Raw genomic sequence first — 20,453 nt, forward strand, 5'->3', positions numbered from 1 at the left:
TCTTTTCATTACTCAAAAACTATTTATTCCATTCTTTTCTTTTTATTCCCTTACTAAAATTCACACTTCTCTTCTTTTTTAAAAACTAGAGTTGTTTATTGATTTATTCAGATCACCCCTATACCAGTCTCGGTTTGAATTAAATTAATTCTGGTTATGTTCGGTTGGTTGTTGGTTCGTGTTTGGTTTCGGTTTAGATTCAAAAAAAGGCCCATGAGTGGCCCAGATTCATATCACCACCGTCTTCAATCGTAAAAGTAAAAAAACTATCAATCGCCGGAAGGAAGAAACCTGTAGGCGCGCAGAGGAAAAAGGAAAACGAGTTTATGAAGTTCCGTCGGAGAGCCCCTACCGTTTTATTTCCCTATATAAAGGATTGATTGATTTGTAGCATGGTGAAAGATACCCAAAAGAAAAACGAAAAAACCTAAACTTTTTTTTTTGCTGTTCCATCGATCCTTGTTTTTTGAAGATCAATGAAGATGATGATCTCAAATCTTCCAACGGAATTAGTAGAAGAGATACTCTCTAGGGTTCCGGTAACATCTACAGGAGCAGTGCGATTGACTTGCAAAAAGTGGAATACTTTATCTAAAGATGAGAGCTTTACAAAGAAACATCTTGCTCAAGTAGTAGTGAGAAGAGAAGTGGAGCAGCTTCAGGCGATTGTGTTGCTCAATTATAGTCTTTATCCGATGAGCATCGATCGAATTCACTACAATGACTTTGACCCTTCTGTGAAGTTTAGAGCTAATCTTGTTAGCCTAAACGATTCTGATAAACTCGTCATCACTCGAGTGTATCACTGCGAGGGTTTAGTGTTATGTCTCACGGAAGACTACACTAGGCTCGTGGTTTGGAACCCGTATACAGGGCAAACTCGGTGGATCCGTGTGGAACTCAGATCCGATAAGCACAGAGGGATCTGGTATAATCATGCTCTCGGATACGACAAGAGCAACAACCATAAAATCCTGAGATATTTAAATGTTCCCGGCGCCATGTATGTGCACGAAATCTACGATTTAAACTCTAGTTCATGGAGGGTTCTTGATGTCACTCCAGACTGGGATGTGCAGTTTGATAACTATGGCCTGTCTTTGAAGGGAAACACGTATTGGTATGCTACAGATAAGGTATCCCGAGAAGACATTCCTGATTTCTTACTCTGTTTCGATTTTACTACAGAAAGGTTTGGTCCGCGTCTGCATCTGCCTTTTGATTCTTATAGTGAAGATGCAGTGGTTTTATCTAGTGTTAGAGAAGAGCAGCTTGCGGTGTTGTATCAGCACTGTGAAACACATGAGATGGAGATTTGGATTACGAACAAGATTGAGCCCAATGCATTGTCCTGGAGCAAGTTCTTAGCGGTGGATATGGATCCACTCACAGGGTTTCGGTTCTATAGCGGTGGCAGTTTCCTCGTTGACGAGGAGAAGAGAGTTGTGGTTGTTTTTGATGAAGATAAAAACGTATCGGAAACCAATCGCAACACAGCTTACTTCATTGGAGAAAATGGTTACTTCAGAGAAGTGGATCTCGGAGAAATTACAACAGCCAGAGAGATCTTCCCGCATGCTTTCTCTTATGTTCCAAGTTCTGTGTTCTTTGAGTCTGAATCTGATGAGAAACGTTAAAAACTTTCTTACCTTTTGGCATCAACTTTGCTTGGTTATATAAGACTCATGTCTTCTGCTTTATCAGAACATTAGCTGGCAAGTGGTCTAAATCGTCACTCAACCAGCTACGCTTTGTTTTCATTCTTCCCGTATGGCCATGATTTCTTGAAGAGTATCCGGTGAGATATACAGTTTTATTGAGTTTTTCTAACGATTTAAGTTACAAACAAATAAAAGTTTCTCATTACATTGTTTTGTGCTCCCACAATGTTTTTCCTCAATACAAGAAGCTTTCAGATTATGTTTTTGGTTTTTTAATTTTTTTCAACAAAATTACTGGGAAGTATTTATATTATTTACCAACAAGATTTGAGATTTTATCAATCTGATCAAAGACTTCTTGTGAAATAAACACACAAAAAGAAAGAAAAGACAAGTTGCTGCAGTAGAATGGTTTTGGTGGAGAACATGGCGTCTGATTCTGTTACGTTTGGTTTTGTGTAATAATAGCATGGATTCAAATTTGTCAGCATCAGTTTCTTGGTAATTTTTTTGTGTGTGACAACTGTAGCTCAGAAACTTCAACGGAGAAGACTTCAAATTTGTCTCCCATAGTTGACTTGGACTTTTCTTAGACTTGACCATAAACGAGATATGTCTGGAATACTACGTTTGAGAGAAGCTTATTGCCAAATTATCCATCTTCCAAGTTTCAGATTTTTTGTAACTATGTGGTCGAATGGCATCTTTCTCACACTTTTTACTTTGTCTGTCTTGTTAGGACAATCATGCTGTGAAACAGATACGCTACTGCAGGGTCAGTACTTGAAAGATGGGGAAGAGCTCGTTTCAGCTTTCAATATCTTCAAGCTCAAGTTTTCTAACTTCAATAATTCAGGCAACTGGTATCTTGGAATTTGGTACAACAGTTTTTATCTTAATGGGAAAGAGAATTATGCTGATATCCAGGGCGGAGCTGTTTGGATTGCTAATCGCAACAATCCAATCTTGGGAGGCTCTGGAAGCCTTACAGTGGACTCTCTTGGCAGATTGAGGGTTTTAAGAGGAGCATCAAGCTTGCTTGAGCTAAGCTCTACGGAAACCACAGGAAACACAACCCTTAAGCTGTTGGATTCTGGAAATCTTCAGCTCCAGGAGATGGATTCTGATGGATCGATGAGACGGATTTTGTGGCAAAGTTTTGATTATCCAACAAATACTCTTCTTCCGGGGATGAAACTTGGTTTCAATGTCAAGACCGGGAAGAGATTGGAACTGACATCATGGCTAGGTGATGCTTTACCTGCTTCTGGATCTTTTGTCTTTGGGATGGATGCTAATATTACAAACAGATTGACCATCTTGTGGCGTGGAAGCATGTATTGGGCAAGTGGGCTCTGGTTTAAGGGTGGATTTTCCTTGGAGGAATTAAATAATCACGGCTTCCTCTTTTCCTTCACTTCAAGCGAGAGTGAACACTATTTTATGTATTCAGGCCATCAGAGATATGACGGAACATTTCCCCCCGCGATAGAGATAGACCACCAGGGAATTTTGCATGTACATAGGTTTCAGAGAGAGCGTTTGCATGTTCATTGTTATCCTTTCACTTTGGATGAAGCAAGTAATTATGATTGTTACAGGCGAGATTCTATGGATTGTTTGCACGCAGGTTGCATAGTCCCAGATAAGCGGCATGAGTCGTCATATTATGGGTTAGGCTATTCTTTCAAAGAGACAGTATCTACTTTCTCAAGCAAGGGATTTTTACCTAATGAAACTGGTGGAAAGTTTAGTTCAGCTGATTGTCGTGCTGTATGTCTGCAAAACTCCTCTTGTCTTGCCTATGCTTCAACCAATCTTGATGGTACGGGCTGCGAAATCTGGAATATTGATCCTACCGAGAAAAATTTGTCTTCTCATAGTCCCAGAACTATATATATACGTCTAGTACGAGGTACAGAAGTAATGGAAATATATTATCTGCCTTTCATTTTAAAGTCACTATAACAACTGCAACCATTCTACTTGGACACTAAGTTTTTTTGGAATACAGGAGTTTTTGTATATCAAGAGGACAAAAAGACGGCAACTTGGGTTGTTGTTGTGGCATTACTGTTCCTAATCATACCTGTGATCTGGTTTATAATCTATCTTGTGTTAAGGAAATTTAAAGTAAAAGGTTGAAAATTGTATCAGAACTACTCAAAATTCTTTTTCCAATGGTTTTCTTACTGACAAGTTCACCCTTTTTTCTTATTTGATCCAGTCACTGTTCTATTTCGCGGAATATTCTACTTTCTATGGAGAGAATTCCTTCCACAAAGTACGTACCTAAGGCTCAGCTGAATAGTTGTTTTGAGAATTGAGTGTGTGATTTTTGCTATTATATGTTAGTGATTGGTTTCATACGGAGGGGGCTTCTATCACTGAGGGTTAGTTCAACAATAGACCAAGAAGTGCTACTACGTGAGTTGGGAATTGATAGGAGACGCCGAGGCAAGAGAAGTGCAAGGAAGAATAATAATAATGAGCTTCAGATTTTTAGCTTTGAAAGTGTAGCCTTGGCAACAGATTACTTCTCTGATGCAAACAAGCTCGGTGAAGGAGGTTTTGGTCCTGTATATAAGGTAGTCCAGATTCTTTAGATTTTGATATTAAACTTGAGCAGATTTTGATGTATCCGCTACTCTCTTGAAGGGGAGGCTAAGAGATGAGGAAGAAGTAGCTATTAAAAGACTATCATTATCATCTGGGCAAGGATTAGTGGAGTTCAAGAACGAAGCTATGCTTATTGCAAAACTTCAGCACACAAATCTTGTTCGGTTGCTAGGGTGCTGCATCGAGAAGGAAGAGAAAATGTTGATTTACGAATACATGCCCAACAAGAGCCTTGACTACTTCCTCTTTGGTGAGCTTTCATTAAAAAGGCTAAGAATTAATCTATAGAAATCCATCTGAAGATATATAATGACTACAAATCTGTGCAGATCCCTTGAGGAAAAATGTTTTGGATTGGACGCTGCGGTTCAGGATCATGGAAGGAATTATTCAAGGGCTTTTGTACCTGCACAAGTACTCAAGATTGAAAGTGATACACAGAGACATCAAAGCCAGCAACATTTTGCTGGACGAGGATATGAATCCAAAGATAGCAGATTTTGGAATGGCTCAGATATTTGGAGCGCAAGAATCCAGAGCCAACACCAAAAGAGTTGCTGGCACATTGTAAGAGTGAACCAGAAACAATTAAATGATTCTCTGATGATCATTCATAGGCATCATTAATTGTTGATTAAATCTCTTGTGTTGATATGTATACTATAGTGGATATATGTCTCCGGAGTACTTCAGAGAAGGACTATTCTCAACGAAATTAGATGTGTTCAGCTTTGGGGTTCTAATGCTGGAAATCATTTGTGGAAGGAAGAACAATAGCTTCCACCATGACTCAGAAGGACCTCTGAATCTCATTGTTCATGTAAGAAGAGCTAAACATCTTCTTGTCTCAGCTTGCTTTGTCCCTTGGATCTCTGAAACTCTGTTTGTTTTTCAGGTGTGGAATCTGTTTAAAGAGAACCGAGTTAGCGAGGTGATAGATCCTGCTTTGGGAGATACTGCACTGGAGAACCCGCAAGTGTTGTGATGCGTTCAAGTTGCTCTGTTGTGTGTACAAGAAAACGCAGAAGATAGACCAAATATGTTAGACGTTGTGTCGATGATATACGGAGAAGGCAACAACGCTCTTTCTTTGCCTAAAGAGCCAGCTTTCTATGGTGGTCCTCGGATAAGCTCGCCAGAGATGGAGGTTGAGCCACAGGAGATTGAAAATGTATCGGCTAATACAGTTACCATCACGATGATGGAAGCAAGGTGAAGCTAGTGAATTGAAGAAAACTAAATCGTTCGTATATGAATCTCATCTCATTGTCACTTACTTGTAATGTTTTGTATGAGATCCAAAGTATCAAGAAAAATAAAAAAGAAGAAGCGATTCCTCAAATTATGAAAATTCGAATACAAATTAGACTTTACACGTAGACACGTTTCTGTGGCGCGGAGTGATCATGTGTATTCATTCCTACCACTATATATATGATCAGGTAAAACAAGAATCAAATATCTAAACTCGAAGAAACCAGAGATATTTCTTTGTCTTTTTTTGGGATTAAGGAAGCTATCTCTGTTGTCTTTTCGAGTTTCAGGTCTAGCCCTTAACCCTAAAATTTAGCCATGTCGTCCAAGCAAGGTTATTATTATTCGTCCTCCTCCTCTCTCTTTCTCTTTTCTCGGTTTGAATCAATCGTTTTCATTTATGTCTTGCTTTCACAAATGTTTTGTTGATACGTACGTGCTTGTTTTCAGATTTCGATCTCACAGATTCAACGATCGATCTGACTCATCTATTAAATCTTATGTGCTCTTAACGCTTTGAAAATTCAAAAATCGTGTCCTTTGATTAAATGTCATGGAAATCCAACCAATTCTAAGAAAACGTAAATGTAATTCTTGATTGATCGGTTTCTTCATTGGTGTTTCAGGAGGGAAATTGAAGCCCTTGAAGCAGCCTAAGTCTGGTAAGAAGGAGTACGATGAGGTATGTTCTCTCTTACAAACTCGCTAATGTTATAACCCTTTTATATTGGAACTCGATTTATGTGTGTTTAGTGCTTGAGTTTTGTCTGATATTGTACCCTGGCCAGTTTCTTCAGCTCTACGTTTTAATGGTCTTACTCTGTTTCCAATGTAGCACGATATGGAGTTAATGCAGAAAAAGAAGGATGAAGAAAAGGTGGTTTCCTTAATCTTAGTGTTGATTCATTGAACAACTTTACGAGAAAAGTGATTTGCTAAAGATGATCTTGTTAATGTGTGAAAACAGGCGCTTAAAGAACTCAGGGCCAAGGCTTCACAAAAAGGATCATTTGGAGGCACAGGACTTAAGAAGAGTGGAAAGAAATAAGACTAGTCTGCCTCAAATGTAAATCTCATACTGTATCTCATATTCCTATATATGCTTGTCATTGTACCATGGCTAGTTATAATCACTAAAATCATAAATCTAGGACTTGCACTTTCTTCAAAATTCTAGGGTTTTTAGTTGTTCCAAGCTTCGATCAAACACAAAAAAAAGGATCATTTTGCACGAGCATTAACAAAAACCACAACCGATATTTTGAGAATCCCAACCACCAAACAAAAAGATTACAACTTTTGAAGTCCCAAAAAGTTTGCAACTCGAACCTTCCCATCAAACACTTGCTTGGCTAAAATCTTGAATCCTGTCACCACGAACACTTTTCCATTGCATTCTCCAATCCAGAACTCATCTCAGCCAACACATGAGGATCATTGTAATGCTGAACAGCTTGAACAATACTCCTAAGCTTCTTAAACGGATCTGAACCATCAAAATCCTCAGAACCAACAAAAACTCCATCACAACCAAGCTGCATCATCAAAGCCGCATCAGCCGGAGTCGTGATCCCACCTGAAGCAAACTGAACAACAGGAACCCTACCCATCTGCTTTGTCTGAGCAACAAGATCATACGGTGCTGAGATCTTCTTAGCAAACGTGAACACCTCATCAATTCATCATCATCCATATTGTTCAGAACCCTAACTTCACCCATCAACGACCTAACGTTCTAGGTCTACGGTTATCCTTATCCAACATCTACGGTTTAAGACATCTTCTAGCTCTTCTGTCCCTTACTCCCTTTCCTTGCAACATAGGTAATCTTGTAGTTTTGTAGTTTTTACTTTAAACCTTGCCATTTTGGAATATTATTTCGGTTCCCAGCCTTTCAATTTTAAATTAATATGTCATTAATCATATGCATAAAAGAAAGAAAATGACTACAACATTAAAAATTACTTTGAAATTATATTTATATACTAATACAGAAAAGGAAATGATTACAATTGAAAATAACAAACAACAAAGTATATATTTTCGAGTAAAATATGATAAAATTAAACTATATATCATATATTACATGTATATCCTATTCAATATTCAAATGAACTGAAACTTTTATTAAGTTAAGATATTATTGGTTAAATCAAGGAAAAAATAATGATATTGTAAAATGTATAAACTATGTGAGATTTGAAATATGAGGCCATGAGGGTTAATGAGATATAAATATAATAAAAATTGAAAACAATATTAAATATATATAATACTTTTAAATTAAAATATAGAATCAAACTTTTACAACACATATGAGATATAACAACATTTGACATTGGTGGGAGAGGAGGAGAGAATGATTAATTACAAGATGATAATCCAAATTAAATAATGGAGATGAATCTTTAAAAATAAGAACAATGTAAAATATAGATCATGTAGTCTCTAAAATTAAATTTTACAATGATATTTCATTTGGTTTTTGTAACCCATACAATAAAAATAAGAAATTGAAAACAAGAAAAAGGAAAAATGATTTGAGGTATTGTGGAAAAGAATGAGAGAAGTGGAAAAGAATGAGAGAATATGAAAATGAGAAAGTAAAAGAATGCCAATATGAAAGAATGAGAGGATGCTTATTTATATGATAAGAATTGGAGAATTTGTTAAAAATGCCCCTTTTGATATATCCCTTTTCAAAAATACCCTCTTTTCTGGCCATTTTTATTTTTGCCCTCTTTTAATTTTTAATGACCATTTTACCCTTAGATGAAAATTATTTTATTCAATAAAAATAAAAACAAAATTTTCCCGCCAAAAAATTTCCGACATATTTTCCCGCCAAAAATTTTTCGAAAAATTTTCCCACCAAAAAAAATTTACAAAGTTTTTAAAAGGTTTTATAAGGTTTCTACCTTATAAACACCTTGTAAAGGCTTTTACAAGATTTTTTAAAGAGTTTTAAAAGGTTTTTTAAACAACTTGTAAACGCTTTTACAAGATTTTTAAAAGGTTTTTAAAAGATTTTAAAAGGTTTTTAAAAGGTTTTTAAAAGGTTTTCAAATGGTTTTTAAAAAGATTTTTAAAAGGTTTTTAAACACCTTGTAAATGCTTTTACAATGATTTCAAAAACTTTGTAAAAGTTTTTATAAGATTTTTAAAAGGTTTTTAAACACCTTGTAAATGCTTTTAAAAAGTTTTTAAAAGCGTTTATAAGGTGTTTAAAAACCTTTTAAAAGCATTTACAAGGTATAAATTTCAATATTTTTGGCGGGAAAAAATTTCGATTTTGGCGGGAAAAATTTTTTTTTTGGGAAATATTTTCGATTTTGGCGGGAAAAAAAATTTGGCGGGAAATTTTTTTGGCGGGAAAATATTTTCAATTTTGATGACTGTACATTCTTGCTGTCACTCAAAAAAGGGTAATTTGGTCATTTGGTATATAAAGATGGGTAGTTTTAAAAATGGTCAACATGAAGGGGTATTTTTTAAAAAGGGTATGGAAAAAGGGGCATTTTTGAGAATGCCCCTAAGAATTGATGTAAGTTATATTTAGAATTATGGAAATTATAATTATAATTTATTGTGTTTGAATAAAAATAAGTGATGAAATATGATTAATGCATAATTTATTTTATTTTTAGTTATAATTTTATTTTAATGTGTGAGTTAAATTTATTTTGTTAATTGGGTCTTAAATATTGTTTAAAGCAATTAAACAATTAGAAAGCAAATAAAAATTTAGAAAGCATTAAATGAAATCAACCATTAAGGAGAGACCAAAACCTTACTTTATGTATATGATTAATTAGTGTTTTTTAAGAACACTTATGAAATAAATCTTTTTTTAAAAAACAACTAAAAAGAATGTCATTGAACCCCTTCAATATTTTTTCGCAAAACCCTACTTTCTCTCCCAAACCCGACTATCGAGGCGCCGCTACTCCCAATCTTCTCCGACGCCGGTAGAGCTCTTGCTCGCCAGCGTCAGGGTACCACGACAATAGCTTCCATCTCTTGCTCCATCTGTCTCTCTAGTTCTCCTTCTCGTTTCTTTTTTCCCCTTTTGAGTTTCCTTTTGCTTTCTACCCAATCCCCCAATAATATTTCAGATCCAGGCACCGGCTTGTATACTACCAACTCCAGAAGGCGGATGAGACTGCTAAACTCTCCTCTCCGCAACCATGACTCAGCCCCACTGCCGGCAGAAACAAAGTCCCCTTACTCTCTTATCTCTAGATCCGGAATGACAATCACCTCTGAAGCTCTATCTATCCCAATGTCACCCGAGCCTTGGCAGGCAGAGACGGAGACGACATATGGTGAGGAAATCTCCAGAGACTTGATTCTTCTCTGTTACTGGACTACCGCCTCGATCACAAGTCAACCCATGAGCTTGGTAGATCTGTATCGGCTTTCACCGGAGAAGAGGAAGGCTCCTCCACTCTCCTTGGTCAGTCGCTGTTCACAGTATTGTAATCTTTCATTCACTTCATCTCTCGGGTGGATGAACATTAAATCCGATATCGACATATCAGCCCTACAAATGATTTTGCCCAACCTCCAAAAGCCCAGGTTACCTCTGTCTAACCCTCTGTTATACTTTCGACGTTTTCTAGTTTACTTGGTTAGTCTCGATGTCCGAAGACTGCATCAGAGAACCCACTTAGCTAGGATGTCTTGGTTGTATAAAAGTTATATTCGAACCATGGTTATTTCTCATCTTGTGATTTTATTGATTGGATCCCAGACCTACCAAGGTTTTCTTCAACCCCTGAAACCTCACCCGTTTCTGAAGCTCAGGCCGTTTGGTCTTTTGTCTGTGCTTTGCCAATTACCTGTGTGGAATTCTTGATCACCATTATCATGGCAGAGAGGATCCACCAGTTATGTTATGGCTTACCACTTTTTCTCTGCACCTGTTTTTAGCTTCTTCGGTGAATGTTTCTAAACCCAATATCCTGCAATCACCATTTTTTCCGAAGCTCAGGTCTACTTATTACCCGACAGTGTCTCACCATTTTCTAAACTTGTGTGGTTTCCTTGATCACCATGCCCATGGCAGAGAGGGACAACCTGGTATGGTATGGCTTGACACTTATCCTTGGCGAATCCTGATGCTAGCGGCAGTTCAAACCACCATCAGCTTCTCAACCATCACTCGGGCCTATAGCCCCCGAATCATTGCCTTTATGTTGACTCTGATTTTGATCCTCACCTCGGTGAGCTCCTTGGCTCTGATTCTCCTATCAATGGCACACTGTCCTTCGCCCCTGACCTACCTGTCATCTTTCGATCTCATCGTTGATGTCCAATCTTGCAACCATGATCCCACATGTCTCCAACTGCTTAAATGCATTTGTTTCATAGCTCTCATGGAGTCTTGCCTGATGTTTCTATCTTTAGTTATGTTTATGACTTTGGAGAAAGTCTATGCTTGTAATGTCTTAAACTTAGGGAATCTCCATCCCTCTCCTTGTAATGTTTTTATTTAATTGAATAAAATCATTTGTTTGTCAAAAAAAAAAGAACCCCTTCAATAAAATATATTTATAAAATCAATGGAAAATAGTTGAAAAAATAATAAAATCCAATTCTCTCTAAATTCTCTCTAAATTAAAATAAAATCAATATTCTAGATTCACAATCAATTCTCTCTAATTTTTTTAGAGAGATTAGAGTATTGTTCTTAAAGAATGTTTTGTGTACTTTTTTGTTTTAGTGGTCTACTTTTTGTTTATTTAGGAGAAATGGATCTTTTACCCTATAAGGGTTTGCCACGTCATGAATTGATTGCAAATCTAGCATCGAATATTGAAATGCTCGATCTTCAGATCTCAAACTGTGGTGATGCTCATGTGGCTCTAAATATGCTAAAGAAAAGTAAGTATTACTAAATATGCTAAAAAAATAGTGATTTTTATATCATTATATGTTGAATCACAAACTGAATATAATGATTATTATTCTAAAATAAATGTATTACAAATTTGTTGGATGTAAGTGAGAGTTAAGAAAAATTGATTTGATAATTATATTACAACTTTTTTATATTCCCCTTAATTTAAGTTATATTGCTAGGCTTAGCTAGTTTCAATTTTTCATCCTTGTAGTAAAAGCTAGAAAGAAAATAAATTTTAATTTGCTTTTTTATATAGCAAAATCCTTAAAGTGCATATTTGAATTAAATTTAAAAATAATTATTTTTATATAATTATATGGTGAATCACAGACTAAATATAATGATGAGGATTCTATAATATTTTTATTACAATTTTGTTGGAGGTAAGAGAGAGGTAAAAAAATTGATTTGATAATTATATTACAAAAATTTCCTTCATGAGAACATATCAAATTTTAAGAATAAAATAAATATACATGAATTTGTAAGAACTAATCAAACATCTAAAGTAAAGAATTAAGATGCTTTCTTTAGCTTGATTCCTTTATTATGAGATGGTTATAACCAAAATATTATTATGGTCATCAAAATTTTATTATACATATTAGAATACATATGTATTTTAAATCAAAATAATATAAGAAATAAAGAAGAAAATAATATAAGAAATATAGAAGAAAAGAAGAAGTACATAAAACAAAGAAACAAGAAAATTCAAAACAGTGTAAAATATATAGTAAAGAAAAAATATAATCAAATTCTTATTTGGGTTTTCAACCTATGCAAGAACATTATAAAAAAAACAAAGAAAGTATTTAGGATTTGAGATATGGTGGAGGAGGATGTGAGAATGGTTATTTATAGGATAAAAAGTGATGGAAGTTATATTTATAAAATGATTAAATTAGAAGAGTTACAATTATACTTAATAGTGTGTTTAAATGAAAATAAATGGAAGAGAAAAAGTCAAATTCACAATTTATGTAATTTCAGTTACAATTTAGTTGTAAAGAATGAATTTAAAGTATTTATTAATGTATATAATTAATTGTATTGTTTAACTAAAAATAAATATTAAATCTTTAAAAATTAAATGTCAAATAGACCAATAAGGAGAGAGTAAAACCTTACTTTTATGTATATGATTAAAAGGCTAATGTGCAAATTAGTCGGTTTTAAGGATCTTTTGTAATAGGTAGAGGTATTAAAATTGGTCAAGTTAATGAGCCAACTCAATTTAACTTAACTCATGAACTCTAATGAGTTTAAAATTTTGACCCTAATGAGTTGATGGGTTACATAAGTTGATGACTAAATGAGTTCATTAGTCAAATGAGTTTGGTTATAATAGGTTTATGAGTTATGTTATAATAGGTTTATGAGTTAACCACTAACCCATCATTTCTTCATTATAAACATAATATTATCAACATCATCATCATAATACCATCATCATCATACTATCATCATCATCGTTCTACTATCATCATATCAACATCATCATACTATCATCATCATGATACCAACATCATCTTACTATCATCATCATCATCATCCTACCATCATCATATCAACATTATCATACTACGATCATCATATCATCATCATCATACTACCATCATGTAACTATCATCATCATCAACATTGTCATACTATCATCATCATCATAATAATTTCATAATCATATTAACATCACTATCATCATATCAACATATATATATATATATATATATATATCATAGTCAACAACATGATGTCATCATCATCATCTTATAATTTTATGTTAAATATTAATTAATTTATATTGTAATTAATAATTATTACTTTATATTAAATATTAATTAACTTATATTGTAGTGAGTCAAACTAATTATTCATCTAACTCATTTAACTAAATGGATTCATGGATTGATCCATCCTACTTGTTAAATGAGTTGAGTCAGCTTATAACTTATTTAATTTTTAACTCATTGGATAATGAACTTGAAAATAAAAGTTGAGCTTGTGACTTAAATGGTTTCATCGACTTTAGTACTAATCAACTTAAAATTTGCAAAAAAAAAAATGAAAATAAAAAAAATGTGATATCGGATTTTTTTGTTCTTTGAAAAAACACATCAACGGCCTAACGAGCCTATCAACGGCTCAATATAGGTACACAGTTTGCCCTAAAAAAAAGTCACTATATAAACCGTTTGACGAACTTTTGTGAGAACTGATGCTTCTTCCTTATAAGCAGTTGACAAAGAGTGAATTTTTTTCGACTCTGTTAACCAACATTGGAATTATCGATCGTGAGATCTCCCTTCTGAGTGGGAAGAATGATGTTTCTTTAGCATTAGATATGCTTAAGAAAAGTAAGTCCTACTTCTCGACTTGTTATCTTTCTAAAAATGCTTAAATATGCTTAAGAATGATGTTTTCGGTAGCATTATCATCTACTGTTTGTTATCTGTTTAGATCTTTAAATGTGATTATTTTTTGGAAAAATTTGAATACATACCTTCAACTTAATAGGAAATTTGAAATCTATACTAAATTTTTGAAGTCTTTGAAATGTACCTTATATATTGAACTAAATGACTATTTTGTCCTCAATTACATTAATTAAACCTAAATACAATAGAATTAAATTAATTCAATTGAAAAAAAAAGATTTTTAAAAACATTGTGTAAACTAAATACTCGGAATTTTGCTAAAAAAAATTTCAAAATGATGAATTAATTTATTATATATAATATTAATCAATAACTAAAATATTAAATTAAGATAAAATAAATAAAATATGCCCTTAATTAATAATTAATTAAACATTAAAAAATAAACTTAAATAATTAAATTAATTTATGATAGAATATTATTTTAAAAAATCACTGTTTATAAATTAGATATTGAAAGATTTTAAATAATGATGAAGTAGTTTATTATGGAAAATATTAATTAATAAAGAAAATTAAAATTCAGATAAAGAAATAAAAAGGTAGTTTTATAAAACATAAACAATACAAAAAGACAAAATCAGAGTTTAGAAAAAATCATTATTATATAAAAATTAAATAAAATTAATTAGAATTATTTATTTTCCATTTATGTTTAGTAAATATTTTACATAATATTAGTTTCAAATAAATATATAATTCACTAATAATTCTTCAAATTTTTTCATTAACAAAAAAGTTTTGAAAAATAATTATAGATTTTAATTTATTTTGAAAATTATTGAGTTTAATAAAATAATAAAAATATTGTGAGCTTTTAGAAAAAAAATCAACAGGTCAAAAAAATCGACTATGTAACAAATCAATTAATAAAAAAATAGATCAACTTTTTTAATATAAGTCAACAAAGAAAAAACATAAATCAGCAGGAATAAAATATAAGTCGACAATTCAAAAAGTTAATCATATAAATAAGTCAACTTAAAATGAAATAAGTTTACTAAAACCAAAACAAATCGAGGGAAAAAAATATAAGTCAACAAACAAAAAAAATAAGTCAATATCATCAAAAGTCGACTATGTAAAAAAATAATCAAACAAAAAAAAGTCGACAATTTCAAAATAAATTGATGGAAAAATAAGTAAGTCGACAAAATTTAAACTTAAGTCAACCATTCAAAATATCGACCTTATTAATAAATCAGTGTAGAATGTAATAAGTCAACAATAAATAATTAAATCAACAAAAAACGGGACAGAAATACTTTTCTTATCAAACAATTAAATAAAAAATAATAAAAACTTAATTTATATTTAAAAATAAATCAACTTTAAAAATAAATTACTCTTTAAAATTGTTAAATTCGGAATAAATTATTTGAAAATTTAAATTATAACAAAAAGTATTTATTGTATTTTAAATAATGATTACATCAATCAATTTTTGATCTTAAAATTTTGAATAAATAAAAGGATTTAAATATTTTAATTATTTAGATTAAAATTTATTTAAAAATAAATAATTCCATATTACAATTTATATATATATATATATCAATGTTTTAGACTTATTTTATCAATGTTGATTTATTTATAATGTCGATTTTTTGAACTATTGTTTTGTTTTTGACTTCTGTTGACTTAATTATCTTCGTCATCGACTTATATTAAAACAGTTGAGTTATGTTATGGCTAGTCGACTTATAACATAGTCGATTTGTTTAACAAGTGACTTATTTTTTTTTTATCATCAATTTATTTTTTTTTCTGTTGATTTGTTTATTTATTGTTGACTTATTACATTCTACATTGATTTATTAATAAGGTCGATATTTTGAATGGTTGACTTAAATTTAATTTTTGTCGACTTATTTATTTTTCCATCGATTTATTTTAAAATTGTAGACTTTTTTTTTTGTTTGATTGTTTTTTTACAAAGTCTACTTTTGATGATGTTGAATTATTTGTTTTGTTTGTTAACTTATATTTTTCCCATCGATTTGTTTGGTCATAGTAGACTTATTTCATATTAAGTTGACTTATTAATATTATTGACTTTTTGAACTGTCGACTTATATTTTATTCTTGCTGATTTATGTTTTTTCTTTGTTGACTTATATCAAAAAGTTAATTTATTTTTTTATTAATTGATTTGTTACATAGTCGATTTGTTTGAACAGTTGATTTATTTTCTAAAAGCTCACAATTTTTAATTATTTTATTAAAGTTAAAAAATTTCAAAATAAATTAAAATATATAATTATTTTTCAAAACTTTTTTATTATATGAAAAAAATTAAAGAATTATTAGTGAATTATACATTTGTTTAAAACAATGACTAAACCAACTTGATCACAACACTAAACATGAGTGTATCGATGAAAGCTTTCATCAGGTTCTTTAGAATTTGACAGCTCGTCTGATTGTTTGGAGTTGATGAAGCTGTTCTTGACAAGATAATCGCTCTCATCATCATTCCCTGATGAAACCACTGGCTTCTTTCTGATATGGTCAATTCCCTTTTTCATTCCGAAGATGATGGAATCCTTCTGAAAGCTCTAGCACTCTCTGATCTCTTGGCAACTTTGTCTCTGCCACTCTTCTCTGGTGTGTTCTTCAAATCAAAACTCATTCTGCTTCTACGAGAACTTGTTTCCACCTTGCTTGTGTTGTTGTTTGTCATCTCCTCAGCCTGCAACTTCAAGTCCACTTCTTCTTCATCAACCTCTTCAAGCATAGGGAACTTTTGATCACCACATGGATCGTTTCCAATTCTCAACATTTCCTTTCCCTCCCTCTTATCCTGCTTTCCTCATCCTCCTCAATCTCTGGTGCCTTGAAATCTTCCACCTCCTCTATATCCCCATGCCTCAGAAGCTGCTGCTTTATGCTCTTCCTCAAAGTATACCCTTAACTCCTTGTGTGGACTACAGTTCTTCACCTGTTCCTGGACGATACAAAGAGAGCTTCATGTCTCTATCGTCCAGCAACAGGTGACTCTTCTATCTTTCAACAAAAGTCTGGATCTTTTTCTTGCTTTCTCCAATTCAGGCCTCACTTGGTTCTCCAGCTCCTCTCTTTCTTTAAACTTCATGTGAAGTTCTTTCTCTGAACCATCACAAATAGCCTTTTGCGCCTCTAGTCTTCCCTTGTTTAACCTCAATTGTTCTTTATACACAACACTCCTACAAACCAACAAGAGACGTTCAACAAAAGTGATTACACAAGATATTTGCCTAAACATATATTTAAATGCAACTGTTGTATAGAGAAAATTTCTTAGCATCGCGGATCATCTTCTCAAGTGTATTCCTGTATGAGCATTGAGCTTCTGCCAATCTCCTACACTTTTCAGCTCTTATTCTTCGCTTAACCAGCTCGTTCTCTAACTCATGAATGGTAAGCCACTCTTCATTGTTCTTTCTTGTCTAATCTTTTGTTTCATCGTCTAACTTTTTCATCTCGGCTCTCATATTCTGCGATTCCTCTCGAAGTGTCAGTGATTTAATGCAGAAAAAAGAAGGATGAAGAGAAGGTACTTTTCCTAATTTGATCAATTGAAAACTTTTACGAGATAGTGATTGCTAATGATGGTATTATTGTTAATGTGATGAAAACAGGCGCTTAAAGAACTCAGGGCCAAGGCTTCACAAAAAGGATCATTTGGAGGCACAGGACTTAAGAAGAGTGGAAAGAAATAAGACTAATCTACCTCAAATGTAATCTCAAATCTCCTATATATGCTTGGCATTGTACTATGGCTACTTATATAGTAATCTTTAGAATCATAGTACTTTGCACTTTCTTCAAAATTCTGCAACTTTCATTAGGGTTTTAAGTTGTTCCAAGCTTCGATCAAACACAAAAAAAAAGATCATCTGCACGAGCATTAACATAAACCACAACCGATATTTTGAGAATCCAACCACCAAACAAAAAGATTACAACTTGTGAAGTCCCAAAAAGTTTGCAACTTGAAGCTTCCATCCCATCAAACACTTCCTTGACTAAAATCCTGAATCCTATCACCACGAACGTTTAAGTTCTCCATCGCATTCTCCAAACCAGAACTCATCTCAGCCAACACATGAGGATCATTATAATGCTGAACAGCTTGAACAATACTCCTAAGCTTCTTAAACGGATCTGGCCCATCAAAAACCTCAGAACCAACGAAAACCCCATCACAACCAAGCTGCATCATCAAAGCCGCATCAGCCGGAGTCGTAATCCCACCTGAAGCAAACTGAACAACAGGAACCCTACCCATCTGCTTAGTCTGAGCAACAAGATCATACGGAGCCGAGATCTTCTTAGCAAAAGTAAACACCTCATCATCATCCATATTGTTCAAAACCCTAACTTCACCCATCAACGACCTAACGTTCTTAACAGTCTTCGAAACGTTACCTGTTCCAGTTAAATCACCTTGGATCCTAATCATAGCAGCACCTTCCCTGATTCTCCTCAAAGCTTCACCTGTATCACGACAACCACAAATGAACGGAGATCGGAAGTTATGTTTGTTGATGAAATGATCATCATCCGCTACAGAGATGATCTCGCTCTCGTCAATGTAGTCAACCGCAAGAGACTCCAAGATCTGAGCTTCGACGAAATGACCGACGCGAGCTCGCGCCATCACAGGTACAGAGACGGCTCGTTTCACTTCTTTGACGAGGACAGGATCCGGCATACGACGAACACCGGAAAGAGATCGAACCGGATCGGAGACGAGGACAGAACATGCGCCGGCGGATTCAGCGATCTTAGCTTGGTTGACAGAAGAAACCTCGACAATGGCGCCGCCGCGGAGTACTTGAGCTAACCCAACCTTGACTGAGAAGGGATGGGTTTTTTTAGCGTCGGTAATGGCTGTTCCGCTGTAGAGAGTAACAGCTCCTTGTTGATCTTGATCCGTCATAGCTTGATCCGCCATTTTTAGGTTTCGTAAGCTTTGTTTGTTTTAGTAACAGAGAGTATGTTTAAGTTACACGATCGGAGACGAGAAGGAGAAAGCTGCGTTGAAATAAAAAAGAGAGAATGGAGAAGAGTGTGGTTTCGTCTAGAAGATTCTGAGACTGTCTTCGTCACTGTGAAATCAATTTAGGTCGCCGATTAAGGAGAAACCTGAAAACGACGTCGTGTTGAGGAAAAGAGGAAAGAAACTTAGTGGGCTTCCATGATGATGATGATATGACCCAAGTAGACTATTTTTTTAAGAGCCGTAGGATGTGAATAGTACACGTGGCGTCATCGTGTGATATTCGCGCTTCCTTCGTCTGACGTCCGTCCAAAGATATTTTTTTTGGAAATGAGTTATTCGATGGACACGAGTCAAACGAAAGAGGGAGGAGGGTGAATCTAACAACTGTCTAACTTTAGTGGTGGCCTACCATGTTTATAAAATTTGTCACGACCTAGACGGCGTCGTTTTTAGTGCTCCTCACGTGTTTCAGGTTTGTTTGTTTGCTTGCTTCTTCCAACTATTTGTTTCACAGTTTTTGTAGCAATTGAATATGATTGAGTTGAGTACGTAAATCTTACTCTCCCCATTCTCTGCCACTACCACTGATGATGAATAATCATATAAAGTTCTGATGAAGCTTGTATTATATTTTTAGAGATGAGACAAAAAATAATCTCTCTCAGTCTGCAACAATTAGAAAAAGAAAAAAAAAATTGATTCAAATCTAAAAGTTCTTTTCTAATCGTCATTACCATCCATTATATATAAAAAGTAGAGAATAAAGAATTACAAAAAAAATAATACTAGTAATGTTTAAGTAATAGTGTGTAATACTAGATGAAATTTTCATCTCTTACCTTGTGAACGCGGACAGGATCCAAGACTTACGTGGATTGATTGATTATAAATGCTTTAATAACATCAAAAAATTTTGTGGGTTAGTCAGATTTAAGAATACCAACACATGCATATACATGAAGCTGTGTATATATATGGATAACAACACGCGATTTTTTTTATTTTAATATCACCACTCCTTTTGATACATATACACGTCTGATGTCCCCCAAAATTATCGGAGAATAATGACGTTGTTTTAGTATGACCATATATGCATATGGGAGACTGTCTATATATATGCTCAAGTTTGAAAATAAAAAGACTTGATCTCTTCTTTAGTTTTCCGATTAATTTGAGTACACAAATCTATATATTTTGCTTCGATTTATATTCGAGAGAGATAAACGTATTATGCCGACACGTTCTCATTTTTTTTCTTTTTCTTATGCATAAAATATCTCTTGTTGATAATGATAAAGTTCTTACAACGTAACGTATTACCGATCTCTCACAGACAACAAGAGAGTGGGGCGACCACTTTTGTTTTCTTTTAACGGCAAAATTCAAACTTGAAAAACCAACAATCATCGCGGTCTCTACTAGCTAATTCAGAATATAAAAAATAAACCACTTTACAGAAAACTACTTTACACCATCTAAATTGGAAAGCTATCCTGATTACTCTATAAACAATTTTCACTTAATAAGTGTGAAAATAATTTTGGTCAAATCAACTACAAAAATTACTTTAGAACTCAAAAACATT

The 20,453-nt window shown here is 33.5% G+C and overlaps 2 protein-coding genes, 1 long non-coding RNA gene and 3 pseudogenes across 8 annotated transcripts; 4 read left to right on the plus strand and 2 right to left on the minus strand.

Moving 5' to 3' along the window:
* Nucleotides 1–271: 271 nt before the first annotated feature.
* LOC104745918 (G-type lectin S-receptor-like serine/threonine-protein kinase CES101) lies at nt 272–5,622 on the plus strand. 4 transcript variants are annotated; one of them, XM_087488405.1, is made up of 9 exons: nt 272–1,798; nt 2,401–3,576; nt 3,676–3,801; nt 3,889–3,945; nt 4,017–4,249; nt 4,320–4,530; nt 4,610–4,847; nt 4,947–5,100; nt 5,176–5,622. In XM_087488405.1, the coding sequence occupies exons 2-9, from the start codon at nt 2,778–2,780 to the stop codon at nt 5,263–5,265; spliced, it is 1,908 nt and encodes a 635-aa protein (XP_087344531.1). In that variant the 5' UTR covers nt 272–1,798; nt 2,401–2,777; the 3' UTR covers nt 5,266–5,622. The 4 variants fall into 4 exon arrangements, with proteins under 4 accessions (XP_087344531.1, XP_019092568.1, XP_019092569.1 ...); XM_019237023.2 differs by lacking the exon at nt 272–1,798 and having other exon boundaries at nt 1,809–3,576; XM_019237024.2 differs by lacking the exons at nt 272–1,798; nt 5,176–5,622 and having other exon boundaries at nt 1,809–3,576; nt 4,964–5,076.
* Nucleotides 477–1,700, plus strand: LOC104745919 (putative F-box protein At3g17620 pseudogene; annotated as a pseudogene). The gene has a single exon (XR_015582228.1). The product of XR_015582228.1 is annotated as a putative F-box protein At3g17620 pseudogene (transcript).
* A 114-nt stretch (nt 5,623–5,736) lies between the features above and the next one.
* LOC104745920 (uncharacterized) lies at nt 5,737–6,705 on the plus strand. The gene is made up of 4 exons (XM_087488406.1): nt 5,737–5,868; nt 6,161–6,216; nt 6,370–6,411; nt 6,502–6,705. Exons 1-4 carry the CDS (start codon nt 5,853–5,855, stop codon nt 6,580–6,582), a joined length of 195 nt encoding a protein of 64 aa, XP_087344532.1. The 5' UTR covers nt 5,737–5,852; the 3' UTR covers nt 6,583–6,705.
* Nucleotides 6,706–6,904: 199 nt separating this feature from the next.
* Nucleotides 6,905–10,826, minus strand: LOC147926348 (pyridoxal 5'-phosphate synthase-like subunit PDX1.2 pseudogene; annotated as a pseudogene).
* Nucleotides 10,827–16,752: 5,926 nt separating this feature from the next.
* On the plus strand, nt 16,753–17,666 carry LOC104745921 (uncharacterized). Its single transcript, XR_760795.3, has 3 exons — nt 16,753–17,277; nt 17,373–17,413; nt 17,499–17,666. It is a non-coding gene; the product is annotated as an uncharacterized LOC104745921 (long non-coding RNA).
* A 13-nt stretch (nt 17,667–17,679) lies between these two features.
* LOC104745925 (pyridoxal 5'-phosphate synthase-like subunit PDX1.2 pseudogene) lies at nt 17,680–19,062 on the minus strand (annotated as a pseudogene). Its single transcript, XR_015582229.1, has one exon. The product of XR_015582229.1 is annotated as a pyridoxal 5'-phosphate synthase-like subunit PDX1.2 pseudogene (transcript).
* Between the last annotated feature and the right edge of the window lie 1,391 nt (nt 19,063–20,453).

This window comes from Camelina sativa, chromosome 15, assembly GCF_030686135.1.
Source record: "Camelina sativa cultivar CO46 ecotype springtype chromosome 15, ASM3068613v1".
In the NCBI taxonomy this organism is placed as follows: Eukaryota; Viridiplantae; Streptophyta; class Magnoliopsida; order Brassicales; family Brassicaceae; genus Camelina; species Camelina sativa.